Genomic DNA, 21,265 nt, shown 5'->3' on the forward strand with positions numbered 1-21,265 from the left:
CGGCGCAGCTGTGCGGACGTAAAGGGTCATTCTGAATTCTTGTCTTTTAAGCTCCTCGGGAAACTAAAAGTGATCCTGGATTTTTTCATTGTGTGTGTTCATGCATTTGTGTGCGTGCATTTGTGAGCCCGCATGCATGCATAAGCAAGTTCTCTGTGTGCGTGTATGTGTGTAAGCATGCTACCCGTGTCTTTGGAGTTCAGAGGACAACTGGGGGCCAGGTTCTCTTTTTACACCATATGGGTTCCAGGGATTGAACTCGGGTTATCAGCCTTGCCAGCCCTGATGGTGAACTCTTGATCCTCCTGGTTTCACCTCCCCAATGTAGGGGATTACAGTTATACACCACCATATCTGGCTTCCTTCCTTCCTTCCTTCCTTCCTTCCTTTCTTCCTTCCTTTCTTCTCTTGGTTTTTCGAGACCATATCTGACTTTCTTGATGTATTTCTAACCATGCTATATTGCTGCATTTATTATCCATGCTACAAAACTCTGGAAAGGTCCTGTGCATGTAGTGCTAGGGCGGTAGTCTGGCTCTGGCTGGGTATATACTAGGGCACCAGGTGGAAATTCCAGCACCACACGGAGACCTCAGGACCAACAGGCTCCTGCCAAGGCGCCTTCTGCCTCATCTGCTTAGTTTTAGCTGGAAGCTCATCTTCTCTCAAGTTTCCGAAAATATCCTAAGTCAGACTTCCTCCCTGCTTGGAAGAGAGATTGACAAAAAGAACTTTTAAAGCTGGGTACCAGGTGTGAAGATGAGGCAAGAGGATCATAAGTTCAAGGCTACCTTGGGATACATAATTGACTCCAGAGAGAGAGAGAGAGAGAGAGAGAGAGAGAGAGAGAGAGAGAGAGAGAGAGAGAGAGAGAGAGAGAGCTACAGAGAAGAAAAGGGGGCACTGGGTTTTGTTCTTCACATTGCTACCCTATCAAGGGGAGCAGTTGGTTTGGGGGGCTGATGGAGGAATGAGCGAGTGCCTAAGAACTTGAGAAGACTGTCAGAGCGTCGTCCCTCAGAGGTCAGACCTCAGAATGTCATCTCTCAGGGAAGGCAGTACTCAGGGAACCTTCCTTCAGAGATGATCATCCCTCCTTCCCTCTGGGAGATGAGTTCAGCAGGTTAAGCCTCAGGGCCCTTCCTCAGGAGACAGGAGGGGCGCACAGACCATCCCTCATAAACACTCACATTCCCCAGGACAGTGTGTCCCCAAACACGTGACAAGGCCAGTCCCGCAGGGAGAATTGTCCCACAGGAAGGACTGTCAGGGCGCCATCCTTCATAATGCTGTCCCCCACCTCTTGCGCATCTTCCCACAAAGTGCAGGGAGGACTGTCCCTCGGGGTGCAGTTCTTGCAGAAGGACCGTCTCTCAGGGAGACCTCCACAGGGAGGACTGTCCCTCTGTCCCTCAGTCCCTGAGGGTGCCAAGCCCCGGTTCATCTTATGACAGAGCGCGAGGAGAAGCGTCCCTTAGGGTAACGTCCCAGTGGTTGGACCATCCAGCGGAGATGACAGTCGGGGCGCCATCCCTTGGGGCGCCATGCACAGGGCGCGGGGAGCCCCATCCCCTCGAGGCTCCTCGTCACCGTCCCCTGCAGTCACCACTTAGAGTTACCTGCAATGGCTTCTTCCGGAGGAGTCCGCGGCGGATCGATTTCCCCGTTGCCGTGGCGACCGCGGCTTCCACCCGGCGCCGTGACGTCATCACGCCCTCCCCGGGCGCCGGGGCTGGCGAGGCCGCGTCACCCGGCGGCCAGCAGTGAGCAGAGCGGGGGCGGAGCTCCGAGGCTCGCCTGAGGAGACTCGGCGGCCTGGGCTCCGGGGCCCGGGAACCGGGATAAGCGAGCCGGCCGCCGCGGCGGAGGGGGGCGGGCTGGAGCGTGGCCCCGCGCTGGCCATCCGGGTTCCGGGGCCCGGCGGAGGCCGCGCCGGGAGCGAGAGGGAAGTGCGGCCGCCCTGGAACCTGGATATCGCGCGAGGCAAGCCGCGCGCGGGCGGGCGGGCTATGGCGCAGGCGGGTTGCGGGGCCGGCGCTGGTGGCAGGGCCCGGTGCATGGCGGTCTGTCGGCGGAGTCGCCCTCGGGGGCTGTCAGGTTGGTGGCCGCGGGAAGAGTGGGTCCACCGTGCCCCGAGGCGGGAGGCCGGGCGGACGCGGGGCCCCGGGACGGTCCCGAGCCCGTCGTGCCCACCCTCCTCGGTCCCTGGCCTGGCGGCTGGGCCTCCCTGGACGGCGGCCCGGCCCCACCCCCACCCAGGGTCCCTGCCCCTCTATTCCGCCCTGAGACTCCTCCCCCAGGACTCCCAAACCCCACCCCGCGACCGCGCCCGCCTCCTCCTCCTTGACCCCATACACACACCTTGTCCCCTGACCCCAGACCTCACCAGGTGACCCCCCGATTCATCGAGTGCTAACCCCCAGCCCTGCTTCTCGACCCACCAATCTCAGTTCTGATACAGTCATCACACGGCTTCCAAGATCGCCGCAGCCCCTAGTGACCCCTAAACTACCCTCTGCGGACACCCCTTAGTCCTTTCCTGACTACTGCAAACCAGACTTCGGGCTGTTTCCCACCCACTCATCTACATAACTCGTGATTTTCGCCCCGTAACACCATGATCATCTCTTCACCCTACTGACATCCCTCTTTGACCTCCCCCGGTCTCCAGTGTCAATCCGCACACCCATAACTTACGCCCCACCCACCGCCACCGAGGTGGTGCTCGAGAGTAAATGGAAATGAAGTATCAGTTGAGGCACCAGAGGATTCTGGATTGAGCGCGTGGTTCAAGTTCAGATTCTATCATGTTGGTCTTTGGGAACCTTGGCAGAGGTCCTTTTCCTTACGGTGGATGTGAGTTTCTGATCAAAATTGTGATGAGATTGAGTTTGGTGATTCCCCAAATGTTTCTATTAAAGTTCTGCAATTCTTAGTCAAGACAAAAATAGCAAAACTTTTCTGTACGCTGCCTCAGAAATGTAGTCCTTGTAACCTCACCCCCGGGGTCCACTGGCTTTACTGAACAGTCTCTTCTTCATTCCCGTTACCTGATAATACTTAATTGTCTACACTTGTCCCCCTTGATTGGACTCTATCAGTTTGTAAAGCCGAGCCCCCACAGAGCTTCCCATTGAGATGTTGGAGCCTTCAGCTGTGGAACTTTTGGCCTAGCATTTAAAGCCTTTCTGACCCTGGTAAAATGCCCGAGGTAACACATGCAGAACATTCAGGACCCTTGCTGGCCCACAGGAAACCTTTATGGTAGACCAGTTGTTTTTTTAGTGAAGGTCTAACTACTGGGTGCTGGGGACGCCACAGACATTAAGTACATGGCCCAAACCAGTCAATGCTGCTGCCATCTTGGAATCCCTGTCCCCATCTCTGATGAGTGCCTGTCCCCAATCACTGAACCTTTTATAGCTCCTTAGTAATGATCCCCCTGCCCCAGAAACTACTGTAGGCCAAGCTGCATTTATATAAATTAACTTGACCTCTCGAAGGCCCGAGGTGTTAGTTCTTTCTGGCACCACTCCTTCCCTGCCTTTTCCTGAGAGTTGCTTTAAATAAATGAATCTGGAATTCATACATTTGAAACAGCCATGCCAGAAAACCCACCCACTCCATCGTCTCTCATAACCTGACTTCTGGTTTTCCAAATTCTCCTCAGGCCTTTGCTGCTTGCTCTCCAGGAATTCTTAAATTCAACATTCGCTCATTTAATCACCCTCAAGGGCTTCTTCTCCCCTTTGTCCCATGACTAATCGACTTTTCTCATCCTATTTGTGACCCTTGACCTCTTACCCCCAAGACTCCTTGGACCTTGTGTGGAAAGGACATACAATACCCTTTTTATAAAATGTCTGAGATTCCTGTAACAAAAGACAAATTAACAGGAGAAAAGCACCCGAGTTTATTTAGTGTAACTTACTCGATAGAAGCTTTCAGTTTAGGACCTAGAGATTAAACCCATACATTTTTATTCTAGGCTTGGTGAAAATGGAAAATATAAGGCCAAGAAAATCCAGTAAATGGGGGCGGGGTAACAACAAGCCCCAAATATTCAGGTTCTTACCTGTGACCTACGTTCTTAAAATAAGGATGCTTTTCCCCCCCACTGGACACGGGAGGGCACATGAGGGTCTCATGACCTACTTCAGAGAAGATAAGAGACACCTTGGTTCTCACGCCCTCAGATTGCCATGTTTTGGGGTAGCGTTCTTGAACCCAATTAACCCTAACAAGCTGTCCTGCTGAGCCAAAATGGCACCACTGAGTTGGACTCCCGGCCCCTGTGTCTCTGCTTGGCCCTTGGAGCCACTGCAAGTGAGTGAGCTCCGTGGTGTCCCTGATATCACCCTCCATCCATCCTTTCCTGGTGGTGCGAATGCCTGAAGAATCCTCGTGTCCCTGTGCTGTAGGAAACCTGTGTTCGGCCTGCAGTCTAGCTCCTCCCCTATCTTTTGCTGTCCCCAGCCACATCCTGTTCTTTGAAACCTCTAATTAGCACTCCTAGTGACCTTGTCGTTTGCCTAGCTTCTGAGAAATGAGTGGCTTCCGCCCCAGCACGGTCCCACTCTTCGTACACCTGTGCCCTGGCCCATTCTGGGATCCCACCTCTGTGCCCACCCTCTGTTCTCACCCCACCACTATCCCGGGACGCTTCCTTTTCATCAAGCATTCGGTTCCAAAGAGAAATTGCTGTTCATTCCTTAGTTCCCCCTCTTTCTCACAGCGCCCCTGCTTCTGCCTTCCTTGTTCCTGTCAGTAAACGTCCTCACCTCACCGTGCATCTTGACAAACTATGTTGTGCCTCTGCTTCTCCCCAGCTCTGCTCTTGCAATGGCTGTGGCTTTTGGATTCTGAGACTCCCATAGGAGAGGCGCCCCAAACCTCTGGTTTGTCCTGAGAACCTCGCTCCGGGAACCTCTGGTGGATTCAGATGCTTTGAGACCCAAGAATCTCTCTGTCTTTAGGTAGCAAGAAGAGGGCCCTTGGAAGACTTCAGGACTGATTTGGCTGTGTCTCCCCAACACACTCTTGTTCCCAGTCTCTTTCTGAAGCGCTGCAGATCCTCTGAGGATAGAGTGTGCTGCCACCCTCCTCTGGCACTGAATTAGCCCTATTGTTTTCTAAGCCCTTGGCTCCCTCCCACCGGAATGTGAGTAGCAGAAGTGTGCCCCAGTCTGTTCTGTAGGTCACCCAAACCCCAGTGTTGACTGTAGTGGGTGGAAGGTGAAATGGCGGGATCCTGCGGGTGGATCTCAGAAGGCTTCTGTCCTTCTCAGGACTTACTCTGCCTTAGTTACCTCCTCCCTGCGACTTCCTGGAGAGCAGAGGCTGAATCCTTTTATCTTCTGATATCTTAATTCTCCCCCTCATCTCTGGACAGTAGTCAGCCATTGCTGACTGCACTGAGTGGACCCCGAATCCCCCCATCTTTAGATGGTAGTCATTCATTCAGTCACTGCTTCCTGCCCTGAGGGAACTCTGAAACTCTGTGTCACCCACAAGCATTAGAACACATCTGTGGCTGCTTCCTCCTCGCACAGAGCCCTCTAAGCTAACAGGTCAGATATCGAGGAACTTAGCTGCCTGTGTAGTCATCGTTCTGGTGAGGCAGTGGGTGGTAATGCTGGGCTTTTGGGGTTGTTCACTTTGGGGTAAGTTAGCTGAGGAGATCTTAGACTCCAGGCAAGACGGCTCAGCTGGTAACGAGCGGGATAACCCAAGCTTGATCCCTGGGACCCTTGTGGTTGGAGAGAACTGACTCCAAGGCGGCCTCTGATGGCCTTGTGATGCCATGGTGTGTTTGTGGGTGCAAGTGCGCATACAGAGAATCAGTTTTAAGAGGGTGTTAGGACCCAGTGGGAACAGCCAGGGTCTGTTTCTGTAGACGTGTTCTGAAGAAAATGGCTATGTGACCTGCCTAGGCAAGGCCAGTTGCTAGCTGGCTGCTGGAAGCTGTTGGGCCTGCGGAAGTCTTAATACTACTGTGTTGGCTTTTCCACGTATCGGACATCTGCATCAGGGCTTGGGGCTTTGGGGACTCGATAGATGATTACATGAAGTTTAGCCCCGTTCCTCAGAAAGTACCTCCAGTCAGATGAGCTTCTTTTACTGAATTGGGACTTACCTAGGCTAAGGAGACTCTTTGGCCCCCTAAATGATATCTGACCTCTTCTGTTTGTGAGACATCAGAAGGCTAAATTTAAAAATCCGCACTCTGCAGAAGTCTGTGCCGACCGTCTGGGACTTGCACTATCCTAGCAACTAGAGCCTGTTGCCCTGGTGCCTCCCTGCTCCCCAGCTCGGGGATGGTTTCTTGTGGGAAATAGCTGACTGGATCCAGACAAAGGTGAGGCCGTGGGAGGGTCCCCAGGTTAGAGAGGCCAGGCTCAGCAAGGACTCTCTCCTCCCAACCTACTGGGAGATTCTGAAGGCATGGGTGTCCATCCATCCATCCATCCATCCATCCTTCCATCCCTCCATTCTATAAGTCCTTGGTCTTGGTCAGTGTCTGCTGTGTGCAAAGCACTCTTTTAGGTTCTGGGGATAGAGGACTGTCCAAAAAAAAAAAAAAAAAGACAATTGAAACTGTCAAGTAGAGAAGAGAGGGCCAGGACTCTTGTTTTCGTCAGAGTTCCTTGTTGCTGAAAAGGTGACATTTGAGCAAAGACGTCAGGGCTGCGCCTGGTGTACGCATCTGTGACAGTAGACAAGCAAGCTCAAAGGCCCTGCTGGAGAAATAAGCAACAGCAGAGGACCAGCCAGTAGCGCTGTGGTGCCCACATGGCTGGCAGTCTGACAAGGAAAAGAGCAGGAGCCGTTGAGGTTGAGGTGGGAGTGGATTGGGAGGGTCTTGGGTCTCACCAGCCGCTAGAGGAGTAAAGACAGGTATGTGGCATGAACTGACTGTCGCTCTAAAGTCATTCTGGCTGCTGTGTTGTGACTCAGCTGTGTTGGGGAAGAGTGGAAACTGATGGGGGTGCTCCTGCAGTGGGAACTGTTGGGGTGCTCCTGCAGTGGAAACTGATGGGGGTGCTCCTGCAGTGGGAACTGTTGGAGTGCTCCTGCAGTGGGAAACTGTTGGAGTGCTCCTGCGGAACTGTTGGGGGGGGGTGCTTCTGCGGTGGGAACTGTTGGGGTGCTCCTCCAGTGGGAACCGTTGGGTGCTCCTCCGGTGGGAGCCGTTGGGGTGCTCCTGCAGTGGGAACTGTTGGGGTGCTCCTGTGGAACTGTTGGGGGGTGCTCCTGTGGTGGGAACTGTTGGGGTGCTCCTGTGGAACTGTTGGGGGGTGCTCCTGCGGTGGGAACTGTTGGGGTGCTCCTGTGGAACTGTTGGGGGGTGCTCCTGCGGTGGGAACTGTTGGGGTGCTCCTGTGGAACTGTTGGGGGGTGCTCCTGCGGTGGGAACTGTTGGGGTGCTCCTGTGGAACTGTTGGGGGGTGCTCCTGCGGTGGGAACTTTTGGGGTGCTCCTGTGGAACTATTGGGGGGTGCTCCTGTGGTGGGAACTGTTGGGGGGTGCTCCTGTGGTGGGAACCGTTGGGGTGCTCCTCTGGTGGGAACCATTGGGGTACTCCTGCAGTGGGAACTGTTGGGGTGCTCCCGGGGTGGGAACCGTTGGGGTGCTCCTGCGGTGGGAACTGTTGGGGTGCTCCTGGGGTGGGAACCGTTGGGGTGCTCCTGCGGTGGGAACTGTTGGGGTGCTCCTGGGGTGGCCCAGAAAAGGAAAGGAAAGCTGATGGCTTGGATCCCCAGTGGAGGAGTGAGGGAGGACCTGTTGGATTGCAGCCTCACTTTGAAAGAGGAACCTACAGGTGGATGGGTTGACAGTGTCAGGTAAAGACACTGAGGACAGGTCCCGATTCCCATTTCCTGAGGGAGGGAGTTTGGGAAGTCTATGAGAAGGGGAGGTCAGGAATTCACCCCACCCCTAGCCCCCATCTGAGATAGAGTCTCATGTAGCCCAGGCTGGGCTCACTTACTGTGTAGCAGAGGATGACCTGAGCTTTTGATGCTCTATCATCTCACCTGCTGAGGGACAGGATGCAGACATGCGCTACTGAGCCCATGTCCCCAGCCCCAGAACTTACTTATTTTCTTTCAATACTGGAGTTCACTGTTTTGTTTTGTTTTATATTTGGTTTAGTTTGGGTTTGGGGCTTTTTTTCCAGAGTCAGGGATTCTCTGTCCCTGTCTTGTGTGACCCTTGTCACTTGTGTGACCCTTGTCACTTGTGTGACCCTTTTGGACAGCAAAATAGAACTGTTAATAAGCAGCTCGATATACCAATCTGTGAGGCCTGGTAACTCAGACACATGTGCAAAATCGTGTGCACACACACACACACACACACACACCCCACACACGCTTGCACAAACATACACTTATACACTCACAGACATACACTGAATACACACACATTCCTCACACATATACACTTATGCACACAAACATACACACTCGCACAAATATACATTCTATGTTATGTAACTATAATAATATAACAGAAAAATTATAGTAAACATATAGTAAAATCCTATAGTAACTTAAACTATTCCATCAAAGGGATGTGCCACAGTTTGCCTGTTGAGGACATCTTGGTCTCCATGTGTTTGGGCTCTGAATGAACACATCTATGGATGTGTTCCCAGTTCAGGGTGAAAGGCGCGATCCCTGGACCCCATGGGAAGGTTGTGCCAGCACCAGTGTAAGTGGCTCCCAAGCTGCTTCCCACAGTGACCGCAGGAGATGAGACTTCATGTTAGTCCACATCCTTGGCTGCATAGGACGCTGCCGGTGTTTGGGTGTTCACCTTTCTTATACCTGTCTTCAGGGCTAGCAGGTCCCCCGTTATCTCTCCTCTGTCACGGTGTCCTTTTAAACCTTTGTCTTCCTTATTTTCTTACTGAGATAGGTCTCACTTTGTAGCCTTGGCTTATGTGTAACTAGGCTGGCCTTGATGTCCTGTGGAGCCTCCTGTATCTGTCTGCCCTGTGGGTTTATAGTGTGAGCTCCTACACAGTTTGTGTCTGTGTTTTTAATATTGTACGTTTTTAAAAAAATTTCCCATCTATTGATTTTCCTAACAAGCTTTTTTATCCATTGGCTTTTTTTTCTTCTGAAAGCCAAAACTACTTTCTCTTCCTTATTAAAATTTTGCATGCTGGGCAGTGGTCTTGCACGCCTTTAATCCCAGCACTCAGGAGGCAGAGGCAGGCGGATTTCTGAGTTCGAGGCCAGGCTGGTCTACAGAGTGAGTTCCAGGACAGCCAGGGCTACACAGAGAAACCCTGTCTTGAAAAACAAAAAGAAAACAAACAAAAAATTTGCATATTGTTCCACTTTGATGTCTTAACTAAATGGTGTTAATGGGGTGTCCCACCCTTGCTGATGGGACGTGTCATTTTTCACCAAAAATGGTACTTGTCAGGCTGGTGGTAACCACAGCTGGATACCTTTATCATTGCTAATATTTTCTTTCTTTCTTACTCTCTTTTTCCTTTGTGTTTGGTTTTGGTTTGCTGTGTATCTCTGCTGGCCTGGCATTTGCTGTGTAGTCTAGGGTGGCTTGCACTCACAGATACACCTGCATCTGCCCTCTGAATCCTAGGATTAAAGGTGGCGCTCAGAGGGTGGTTACGCCCATAAAACTATGCCACTTGGGCAATTTCTCTATGTTCAGTGGGGAAAAATTAAATGAAAATAAAGATGTACTCTGCTAATTTGCCTATTTCCAAACTTTCCACTCAAGTTAGTATAACCTCCCAACATTCCTTGATTCTGGACACTCCTGAACTGAAAGTAAGAGTGAGATCCGCTAGTGACCACCGGCCTGGATGTTCACAAGTCGAGGTGTTAAATCCAATTGTGTACCCAAGATCCCATTTTGGTTTAAATGGTTTCTATTCTGTAATGACGGGCTTGCATCCCCTGCTCTTTGGAACTCAAAGTGATTCACTTTGCTGGGACTAGCTCTCATCGTTACAGTCGCAGCAATATATAACCATGCAAGCATGAGCTGGGCTTTTAAAGACAGCCACATAACCATGCGTGAGCTGGGCTTTTAAAGCCAGCATGCCTTTGGCGGGGATGTGTGTTTGGTGCCCCGGGCAGCTCAATTCTGTGTTACTAATTTCATGTTTTCTCTTCATGGTTTAGAAAGCCACAGAACTAGGCTTGGGTCTTGATGTGCACTGAAGTCCTTTTCGGTAACAGCAGATACAGAATCAGTTTGTTACCACAGCTCTCCCAAATCTGTTTCTGATTTGTTTGCCCCTTGTCCCCATCAGCCTTTGTCCCTCCCAGACTAGTGTTTGCTATCCATTAGAAGTTTGGATGTGGACCAGACCAGATCTGAACCTTTGCAAAGTGCAGAACACAAGTGTGCATGCCCTCTTCGGTCTCCTGCCTTTTTCAGACAGTTTACATAGAACAGGCTTTGTGGAGGGACTTAGCGACAACCTACCCACTCATCTGCAAAGCCTTTCAGAAGCTTGCCTCCCCTGGTGCCTTGGCAATAGGAAATGCATCAGCACACCCTGACAAGGGGATTTTCTGCATTCAGCCAACAGATTGAGTTGGTTTTAAAAAGTGGAGCGAACGGACGAGCGAGTGGGGCCAGGGCTGCTCTGAGGAAGTCAGGAGTGCTTGCCTTAGGTCTGGCTGTCATCAGCACTCTTCTCCCCTTCCCTCCCCTCCCCTCCCCTCCCCTCCCCTCCCCTCCCCTCCCCTCCTCAGCTGTCTCTCACTGTACCCAGATCATTGCTGAGCCAGTAACCTGCCTACCTCCTCTGTCCATCTTGAATCTGAAATGGCCAGTGCAGGCAGGAACTACCCAGACCTCCTCTGAGGTCTGCCCATCGCTCGTGAGTTTAGTGCTAGCATAAGAGGATTCAGAGTAAGCCATCATTTACAGAAGGGAAAGGGAGGCCGGAGCTCATAGACTAAAGGCAGATGGCTGCCAGTCAAGGCTCTCACCCCTTGGATTTTGTGCACCAAGACTCAGCACACAGACCTGTTATCTCAGCTTCAGAAGGATCACAAGTTCAAGACCATCCTGGGCAACATGGTTAGACCATAGCTCAAGTGAAAGGAAGGGGGAAGGAGGGAGGGAGAAGGAGGACCACGGCTTATGCCTGGCAGGCCCGAAGTCACATGCGTTAGGAAGGAAGGCCCTCAGAGGCTGGGGAAGTGAAGGACAGCCGCTGCTTCCAGGGTGTGTGCCAGAGGAAAGGGACCTGAGCTGGATGCTGCAGCCTGGATTTGAGACCAGGCAGAGGAGTGAAGATGTGCTTTGTTGGGCTAGGCAACTAGTGGTAGAACACTTGCTGATCATGTGCCACGGGGTGGGGGAGGGGAGGAGAGGGAGGAAGAACAGGAAGATAGGTTTGGTTTTCTTTGGGTCTAAGAAGAGACATTTTGGGAACTGTGGCTCTCAGCTTTTTCTCCTCCCCCTTGTCCCCTGCCATGGTGGACCTAAAAGGCTGGGGTGAGGTTACAGAGCTTCGAGTGCTGACAGCGCCCTATATATTACTAGTAGGAAGTGTGGAGGTCCACGCCTAGGCCAGCCAGCCCGCTTTAGCAGTAGCTGGCCGCTTCGGGACCTTGGGTCAATGATTTCCCACCTAGCTTCAGTAGCCTCACTTGCAAGGAGTTGTGTGTGCCTCCTCATAAAAGATCAGCACTATTAAGGATGTGTCTGTCATTACCGCGTTAGCCAGAGCAGTAGGAAGGACCGCAAGGCCATCAGGGCCAGCAGGTAAGGAAGCAGGGAGGGAGGCAGAAACCAGTCCCTTCACGAGGACATGAAGATGTGCCATCCTCCCCTTTCAGAGCCTCTGTTCTGGAGTAGTTTCCATGTGCCTGCCCTGTCCTGAGTATCAGCGTGTATGACCTCAGCCCTTAGAACAGCCTAGGAAGCAGCGTCTCTGCTGTCTCAGCGCCAGCATCTGAGGCTCGGAAAGGCCGTTCATCTGCCATCCGACTGCAGAGCCCTGTGGAGAGCAGACACTCTAAATTAAACCACTTGTCACGGTGGGAGCCACAGGTCCAGCCATGGAAGCTGGAGGCCGGTCCATCTCTTCAGCCTGGGGTCTGTTTTGTATTTAGGCCAAGTCTTATATGTGTCCTTATTTTTCACGTCTTGTGGTTAGAGTAAAATGGGTTACCAAAACAAAACAAAAAACCCAACTCTCTCCCTGATTAAAAGAATGGGAGATGGGAGTGGGGGGGGGGGTGTTTGTAGAGCAGCCCAGGACCAGTCGGGACCAGAGATCCGAGGTGGGTCACTCCTAGACTAGACAGTTCCCGTGTCAGCTCCCGGAAGCTGTTCACCTTTGATCTCTCTATGCCTCTGCGATAACCTTAGGCCGCGTCTCACAAGAGTATTTTTTAGTGGCCTCAGGGTTTTCAACCCCCCCAGGAGACCCTCTGCACTAGAGTGCTCATTCTGGATAAGATGCTGTGGGTTCAAATCCTCCCCTCACACTTAGTAGCTCTGCAACCTTGAGAAAGTTAGTTGATGTCTTAGGACTAAACTATGAAATAGAAACAATAGCACCGGCAAGGCGGTACCACAGATGAAGACATTTGCCACCGACCCCAACAACCTGAGCTCCCCAGGACCGGCTGCCGCAAGTTGTGCTCTGAACCACCTCCACCCCCACTCCCGCCACACAGAGAAAATGCTTTTAAGTCGGAGAACATGACGGTGCCAGAGCGTAGAGATGTGAGCACATTGGCACCCCGCAGTCCTGTTGGCTCCCAGGGGTGCGCGTTGCGGATGCCAAGCTTGGGATGGAGTGTAACACCGAGGTGCTGATATGCTCCACCCCAAGGCACAAAGCCAACCAGCCAGCTCGTCACTTCTGGCCTCAAGCCACATACGCCTGGTGACATAGAAACATCCTCCAGGTGCATCAGTGTGAAGACAGAGCGTCATGGGGTTGTGAGGTTAAAGTAGGCAGTCCAGGAGAGTCTTAGGGTGATCAGGATAGCTGTGTGGGTAAAGACACTCACAACCAAGACTGACGGACGACCTGCGTCTGATATAGGGGATCACATGGTGGAAGGCGGGAACCAATCCCTGCAAGCTGTCAGTAAGGTTAAGAAAGGAGAATGCCTCTTTAGAGAATTTTGTTTTTATTTTTGTGGGGTTTTTTTTTTGTTGTTGTTTTGTTTTGTTTTAGACAGGGTTTCTCTGTGTAGCCCTGGCTGTCCTGGAACTCACTCTGTAGACCAGGCTGGCCTCGAACTCAGAGATCTGCCTGCCTCTGCCTCCCAGGGGCTGGGATTAAAGGCGTGCGCCACCACTGCCCAGCCTCTTTAGAGAATCTTAACGAGACCAAAAGCGAGGGCGGAGGGCCCCTGACAGGTCACATATGAGCGTCTACAGTGGACCATGCTCCGTGCTGTGGGACATAGCAAGTCACGCCGGAGCAGCCGCCCTGAGCTGGAAGAAGCCTAGGTAGAACCCAGGTCACTCTGATAAAATGGTGGAGGTGGTGAGCCCAGGGCTGAGAGCGCCAGGGAGAGGAAGGGACACTTCTGGGGGCCGCTGCATAGCTGTGCCGCCTCACAGCCTGCTAGAAAATAAATCAGAAACAGGCAAGACTTTGAGGACACGGTTAGGAGGCTCTGAGTGAGAAGTAGCCTGCCTTTTAGGAGCAGAGGACGCATGATGACCCGTGGCTGGGCGGATGGAGGCGTCCTCCCCGAGGTGGGAATGATGTGAATCCTGCTATGAACCTGCTGTTCCTGAGGCTGCTCAGCAGTGCCAGTGGATGGGTCTGGGCACAGGATAGATGCCGAGTAAGCACAGACGGCCAACCAGGCAGGGAGGCTGCCTGCCGGCCCCAGCTGCTAATGGGAAGCGAGCTCCAAACCGTTCAGTCCGTTTAGACATCTTGACCGCCAAGCTTCTGTGCCCACCATTTTGAACTGTGTGTGTGTGTGTGTCACACACTTTTCATAAGAACCAACTCAGTTCTCTGACACGGCATCCGTGTGCTCCTGGCAGCAGGGGGAAGCTGTGAGGCTTACTTTGTTTGTTGTTGTTGTTGTTGGGTTTTTTTTTTGATGTGACATTGTCCATTTTCTCAGATTGGTGACCCAGAAAGAAATCTGTGACCTCAGTGACCAGAAGCCAACTTCATGTCTGAAGGCACAAGTGGCAGTTTGTCATGGAGAGCTTGGGCCTGCAAACGGTGACGCTGAGTGACGGGACAACAGCCTACGTCCAGCAGGCTGTCAAAGGTGGTGAGTGATCTGGGGGCCTCAGAATTCTGTCCCCACCGCCCTGCTCCCGTGCCTGCTGGCCTCCACCTGGTACAGCTTCCTGCGCGTGTGAGGGATCCTCCCTGTGTACCTGACCTGATGAAAAGGGCACTCTAACATCTGTGTGTGGGATTAGCACGTGCTAGCCCAGGCCTCCTGCTTTCAGATACCCCTGTTCCAGCTCAGGGCGCTTGCTGGGTGGAGGCAGTCCACCATCTTGACTGAAGCGGATGTGAGTGCTGGGCTGCTGATCTGAGCACACCTTGTACAAGATAGCCTAGGCGTGCAGTGTCTGCCTCTGTGTCTGACACAGCGGGTGCCTAATAACACACCAGGTTCACGGAGAGATGTGAGTCACAGAGAGGTGACGGTTCTTCAGGAGTGTAAGCGCATCCTCAGACCTCCACGGGGCATGCGTTGATAACCATAGCAGTAAAGACTGAAACAAGTTTCCAGAGTCCGTAAGAACAGGTTGGGGCATGGAGGCTCTGTGGGAAAGATGCAGTGCTCTTCCAGGGCCCGAGCTGGGCTCTCAGCGCCTATGATGGCTGCTCCAGCGAATCCAACACCTTCTGTTGGACACACACACACACACACACACACACACACACACACACACACACACCATGCATGTATAGACCTAAATAAAAGTAAAAGTAATTTTAAACAGCTTTTTAAGAACAGACGAGGCCTCCCCTGTGCAGGTACTTCGGAGTAGACGTGTCGGGTTTAGAGACCTGGGGTTTGGAATGCTGCATAGACTTGAGTCTGCACTTCCCCACCCTAAAGCCACTGGGGTTTCAAGCACTGCAGACTTAGATGTTCAGATGAGGGATGCTCATATGGAGAGTTTGTCGTTGGTGTGAAATACAGACTTAATGGCCCCGCGCTCCATCTGGCATCTCTCCTCCATTGTTGAGGAAGTTCAGATCAAGGCCTGGAGAGCAGAGAGCCCTCAGTGCTGTTGGGCAGGATGCTCCTCCCTCCTTCCCACCATTTTCAGACATGCCCCATGCTGTCTTGGCTTCTGTGGACAGAAATGCTGCCTCCTCCCACCTTCTCCAGATCCTGTGAGAAGCTCTGTCCTCATAACCACGTTGCTGCCCTCCTTCAGTTCAGTACACGCCTGAGAAAATGTCCAGGCCTGGCTTTACAGACGCCTTGTTTAGTGCTTTGTCAGCTAAGATTGGATGGGCTTTGCCTTCTTTCTTTTCTTTGTTTTTTTGAGACACCATTTCTCCATATAGCCCAGGCTGGCCTCAAATTCAGAGATCCGCCCATCTCTGCCTCCCTCCGGAACGCTGGGGTTCCATGCCTGGCTGAGAATGAAGTGAGATAGCCCTCGGTGTAGCCGGCCAGCTCCTGGGGTGGTCTCGGGAGCCTGTCACAATCTGTCTAGGATTACTCTCTGAGAGTGCTTCTTCTAGGACGCTCCTGGCGCGGAGCTCTGTCCCTGCATTGCTGTCCTGTTCCTCTGGTGCAGTCTGGGAGAGGAGAATGCAGGGTTCTAGGTGGGGCTGTGCTCGCTCCCTGGACCCTGTCACTTCCCTTGCTTCAGATTTCCACAAATGATTACTACTTAATGAATTAGCGCGGTGGGCAGCCGGCCCGCGCCTGTCGTCTCTGCCTTTGGGAGACTGAGGCAGCCCTGACTCAAAAGAACAGAAGAGCAGCAATGTGAGCTGTCTGAGCTGACTGCGCTTCTTGAATCTCCTCTTCTAGGTTAAGTCTCTGCCTCCTCCACCTCTCTGTTTCTCTTTGTGATATTTATGTTTTATTTTTATGAGTGCACTGTAGCTGTCTTCAGACACCCCAGAAGAGGGTGTCAGATCCCATTACAGATGGTTGTGAGCCACCATGTGGTTGCTGGGATTTGAACTCAGGACCTCTGGAAGAGCAGTCAGTGCTCTTAACCGCTGAGCCATCTCTGCAGCCCCCTTGTTTATACCTTTCTCCCATCCTCCTTCTCAGGTCTGTTTCCTGCCTCCCCACTGGGTTGCAGTGTGGGTCTACACGTGTGTGCACGTGTGTGACTTAATCACACTCAAATAAATGTAGCTTTAAGTGCTTTTTTTAAAATCCTCTATCCAAATAATTACTTTTACTTTTAAATTCAGCCTTACTCAGAATCAGGACATGTACAGGATTCTTTGGCAGAACATACCCACATGGCACACTCTGGTCCATTTCCCACAGTCCCTCTGAAAGCGCGGGAGCCTAGACTCAACTGCCTACTTCCTCTTGGTGTGCTGGTCTTGAACTCATGCAGAACTGCTCATTAAGTTCTGCTTACAGCAGCCTGAGCCTTTCCTGGCTTGTCTCTCCATACTTTCCCAAAGTCCTTCTCCAGAAAGTTCCCAAGAATTAAGGGCCAGGCTGTCAGCGCAGCCAGCATCTGTCCCTCTTCTCTGGTACCAGATCGCTGTGTGAGTTCCTTTTTTGCCTTGCTGTAGTGAAATAAATACCTGACATAGCGACGTGAGAGAGAAGGTTTATTTTGGCTCACAGTTTCAAGGTGTTCAGTCTATAGTCATGTGGCCCCAGGTGCTTGAGTGGAACATCATGGCAGACAGGAGCCTGTGGGTGGGGGGAGAGAGCTGTTCCCCTCACGACTGACAGGAAGGAGGAAATGAGGTGGAAACAGGCCAAGGGGAAACACACACACACACACACACACACACGTATGACCCCCAGGGATTGACTTCTTCCAGCTAGGCCTACCTCCTGTAGTTTCCAGAACTTTCTAAAACAGGAGGCATTTGCCATTCGAAGTTGTGCATAACTACATAACTGATGAGTCACAACTGTGCTGTGAGTGACAGGACCCAAGGAGACTCCCTGTAGGGTGAGTTGGGGATTCCCCCAATGGAAAAAGGTCAGCACATGGTTGAGTCAGAAGAAGCCAGCTGGTGCTTCTCCTTATTGCAGGGCTCGGTTCCTGGGCTGGGAATGTCTAAAGAAAGGGCAAACACATCTCCTGCGTGGCCTTGTCATTCTCCCTGTCTTTCTTTCTGTCCTCACTCCCATTCTCTCCAAAAGGACAGCCTGAGCAGGGAGCACTTGAGTCTGATCCCGAGAGCCCACCAGATGTGGTGGCTCATGTACACTTAGGTGTGAAGACAGGCGTACAGGAGGGATCCAGGGCTATCCTCAGCTCTATAATGAGTCTAAGGCCAACCTGGGCAACTTGAGACCCCATCTAAGAGAAGAGAAAAGAGTCCAGGACACAGTGGCCCATACCTGTGGTCCCCCAAAACATGAGATGTAGGCAAGAGATTGCCAATTGGAGGACAGCCTGGGCTACATATCAAGACCCTGCATTAAAAAAAAAAAAATCAAGGTTTAGGGCTGTAAGCTCCTGGCTGAGCCCTCACCTGACATGCAAAAGCTAAAGGTTCAGTCCCAGCCCTGGAGAAGAAAAAGCCTGGCAGGAGGGACATACCTGTAACCTCAGCATCTAGAAGGCGGAGACAGGAGGGACACACCTGTCACCTCAGCATCTAGAAGGCAGAGACAGGAGGGACACACCTGTCACCTCAGCATCTAGAAGGCGGAGACAGGAGGGACACACCTGTAACCTCAGCATCTAGAAGGCAGAGACAGGAGGGACACACCTGTCACCTCAGCATCTAGAAGGCAGAGACAGGAGGGACACACCTGTCACCTCAGCATCTAGAAGGTGGAGACAGGAGGGACACACCTGTAACCTCAGCATCTAGAAGGGGGAGACAGGAGGGACACATCTGTAACCTCAGCATCTACAGGAGGGACACACCTGTCACCTCAGCATCTAGAAGGCAGAGACAGGAGGGACACACCTGTAACCTCAGCATCTAGAAGGCAGAGACAGGAGGGACACACCTGTAACCTCAGCATCTAGAAGGCGGAGACAGGAGGGACACACCTGTCACCTCAGCATCTAGAAGGCAGAGACAGGAGGGACACACCTGTCACCTCAGCATCTAGAAGGCGAGACAGGAGGGACACACCTGTCACCTCAGCATCTAGAAGGCGGAGATAGGAGGGACACACCTGTCACCTCAGCATCTAGAAGGCGGAGACAGGAGGGACACACCTGTCACCTCAGCATCTAGAAGGCGGAGACAGGAGGGACACACCTGTCACCTCAGCATCTAGAAGGCGGAGACAGGAGGGACACACCTGTAACCTCAGCATCTAGAAGGCGGAGATAGGAGGGACACACCTGTAACCTCAGCATCTAGAAGGCGGAGACAGGAGGCTTACGGTGACTTCCAGGCCTTCATTTGTCTGGTTAGCAAATTCCAGGCCAGCATGGGCTACAGAGCAAGATCCTGCCTTAAGGAAAGCTTTGGTGGGCCGGGTGGGGTTGATCCACGCTTGAGGTTGAGTAGATCAAGTAAGGAAACATGCTCATGTGACAGTGAGGTAAGTCGCAGACCCCTCAATACCCAGGCTATTCAGACAACTCGCTCATGTAGCATGTAAGAGTGAGCAGATTCAACCGTCAGCACACACATCAAAAGCTGGGTCAGTGGCACATGCTTATAGTCCCCAGCAAGAGGTAGAGGCAGGGGGATCCCTGCAGACTCTGCCCCGCCCCCCCAGCCTGTGTGAGCCTGGGAGCTCCTGGCCAGCCAATGAGAGATGCTGTCTCAGAGGCAAGGAGAAGGCTTGTTAAGGAACATCACTCAAGGTCGACCCTGGCCTACGCTCACACGCACACACATGTACCCCCACATGTGCACATGCAGGCACAAGCACCCACACCTCTCTATCCCCTTCACTTACGTTTCTTTCTTTTTGTTGTTGTTGTTTTTCAAGAAGGGTCTCTTGTAGCCCAGGCTGGCTTCAAGTTCAAACTATAGCAGAGGCTGGCCTTGACCTCCTGGGCCTCCTCCACCACTTCCCAGTGCTGGCATTGTAGGTGAACACCACGAATCCGGCTCCCATTTCATTCACAGTGTCTGCTGGGCTCACCAGAGAATGCTGAAACCTGTGGAGGGCTGAGCCTACTCCTGGCCTGCTCTCCATGAGCTTACTCAGTCCACACAGCCACTGCATTCAGAAGAGAGTTGTTCACAGGGACAGGCAGCTGAGACACAAGCTAAGGGTCAGGCTCACACAGGAAGTGCCTGGGTGCCACACAAGGGAGGTCGGTCCTGCTCCAGAGCACATGGCTACCAACCATACCAAAGCATGTCACGGTGGAGGCCCCGGATTTTGGCACACTGTTACAGGGGAAATGGGGAAATGTTTTAACTCTTAGTTGGCTCTGTATCTGAGTGTTGTGGTATTTGGGACCCCTCTGGTCTCGGGATATTCTTTGTTGTCCATTGAGCTCAGTCTCGGCAGCTCACCGTTAGATTGGAAGTTCCCGACTTTATAGGCATGGGTAGAGTAAGAGAGGAAACTGCTCCTGCTGAGTGTCACACACAGTCACTTCATAGCAGGACGGTTTTCCTCGGGGCCTCCAGACTAAGGCTCAAGAGGTGGGAACGTGGCAGATGTTCCCACCAGACGTAGGCAGGGATGCAGAGACTCCAATGGGCATCTGCCAAAGCGGGCAAGCAGGCGCCAGCCCCTCGCCAGCAGGCAAGCACGTGCTAGGCCCTCGCCAGCCCCTTGCCAGCAGGCAAGCACGCGTTGGTCCTCGCCAGCCCCTCGCCAGCGGGCAAGCATGCGCTAGGCCCTCGCCAGCCCCTCGCCAGCGGGCAAGCACGCGTTGGTCCTCGCCAGCCCCTCACCAGCGGGCAAGCATGCGCTAGGTCCTCGCCAGCCCCTCGCCAGCAGGCAAGCACGCGTTGGTCCTCGCCAGCCCCTTGCCAGCGGGCAAGCACGCGCTAGGCCCTCGCCAGCCCCTCGCCAGCAGGCAAGCACGCGTTGGTCCTCGCCAGCCCCTCACCAGCGGGCAAGCATGCGCTAGGCCCTCGCCAGCCCCTCGCCAGCAGGCAAGCACGCGTTGGTCCTCGCCAGCCCCTCACCAGCGGGCAAGCATGCGCTAGGCCCTCGCCAGCCCGGTCCACTTCTCTGCCTCCATGTCCCCAGGGGAGAAGCTGCTTGAAGGGCAGGTGATCCAGCTGGAGGACGGGACCACTGCGTACATTCACCAGGTGACGATCCAGAAAGGTGAGGCGCCCCGACCCTCCCGGTGGAGGCAGCCCCAAGTGCCCCCGTGGCCATAAGCTCCAGAGGACTGGTGTTGCTCTCCTTGCAGAGTCGTTCTCCTTCGAAGATGGTCAGCCCGTGCAGCTGGAGGACGGCAGCATGGCCTACATACACCACACACCCAAAGGTAGGCCCGTGGGCATCATGGCTGCTGGGACGGAAGGGGCTGGGGGTGACCCTGCTAACCTGGAGAACTGCCTTGCATGGCTTCCCTGGGCAGACCACAAGGGGAGCAGGGAGTCTCGAACATGAGCTTAGGCCCTGGTGTGTCATCACAAACCAGGGGAAGGAACTCCCTCATCCTTACCAGAGAAAGCAGCTCCTCAGTAGGTATGGAGGCTGGAATGAGGCTGTCTCTAGAAAGAGGAATCATTTAGGCTGGGTGCGGTGGCACACACGCCTTTAATCCTGTGCTCAGGAGGCAGAGGCAGGAGGATCAATGTGAGTGCCAGGCCAGCCTGGTCTATATAAGCGAGTCCAGGACAGCCAAGGCTCTGTTACACAGAGAAACCCTGTCTGGAAAAAGCAAAAACCAATGAACCAAATCAAATAAAAAACAAACAAACACAACAATACCATGGAGGGAAGGAAGAAAGGAGGGAGGGAAGGAAGAAAGGAGGGAGGGAAAGAAGAAAAGAGGGAGGGAAGGAAGAAAGGAGGGAGGGAAGAAAGAAAGGAGGGAGGGAGGGAAGGAAGGAAGGAGGGAAGGAAGGAAGGAAGAAAGGAGGGAAGGAAGGAAGAAAGGAGGGAAGGAAGGAAGAAAGGAGGGAAGGAAGGAAGGAGGGAGGGAAGGAAGAAAGGAGGGAAGAAAGGAAGGAGGGAGGGAAGGAAGAAAG

General features: G+C 53.0%; 1 protein-coding gene and 1 long non-coding RNA gene across 4 annotated transcripts in view; one reads left to right on the forward strand and one right to left on the reverse strand.

Annotated features, from left to right (window-relative positions):
* The first annotated feature begins 1,727 nt into the window (after positions 1-1,727).
* Positions 1,728-21,265, forward strand: part of Znf76 (zinc finger protein 76) — a 29,193-nt gene continuing 9,655 nt past the window's right edge. Inside the window, exons 1-5 of one of the 3 annotated variants that reach the window (XM_052163415.1) lie at positions 1,728-2,097; positions 4,977-5,161; positions 14,109-14,264; positions 20,310-20,390; positions 20,479-20,556. In XM_052163415.1, coding sequence (XP_052019375.1) covers positions 14,189-14,264; positions 20,310-20,390; positions 20,479-20,556 — 235 coding nt within the window. In that variant the 5' untranslated portion in view covers positions 1,728-2,097; positions 4,977-5,161; positions 14,109-14,188. The remainder of the gene's footprint in view (positions 2,098-4,976; positions 5,162-14,108; positions 14,265-20,309; positions 20,391-20,478; positions 20,557-21,265) is intronic. The other 2 variants (XM_052163414.1, XM_052163416.1) reach the window with 2 other exon arrangements.
* Positions 16,980-17,810, reverse strand: LOC127669462 (uncharacterized). The gene is made up of 3 exons (XR_007974365.1): positions 17,725-17,810; positions 17,523-17,597; positions 16,980-17,120 (listed from the first exon to the last, which is right to left on the reverse strand). It is a non-coding gene; the product is annotated as an uncharacterized LOC127669462 (long non-coding RNA).

This window comes from Apodemus sylvaticus, chromosome 19, assembly GCF_947179515.1.
Source record: "Apodemus sylvaticus chromosome 19, mApoSyl1.1, whole genome shotgun sequence".
In the NCBI taxonomy this organism is placed as follows: Eukaryota; Metazoa; Chordata; class Mammalia; order Rodentia; family Muridae; genus Apodemus; species Apodemus sylvaticus.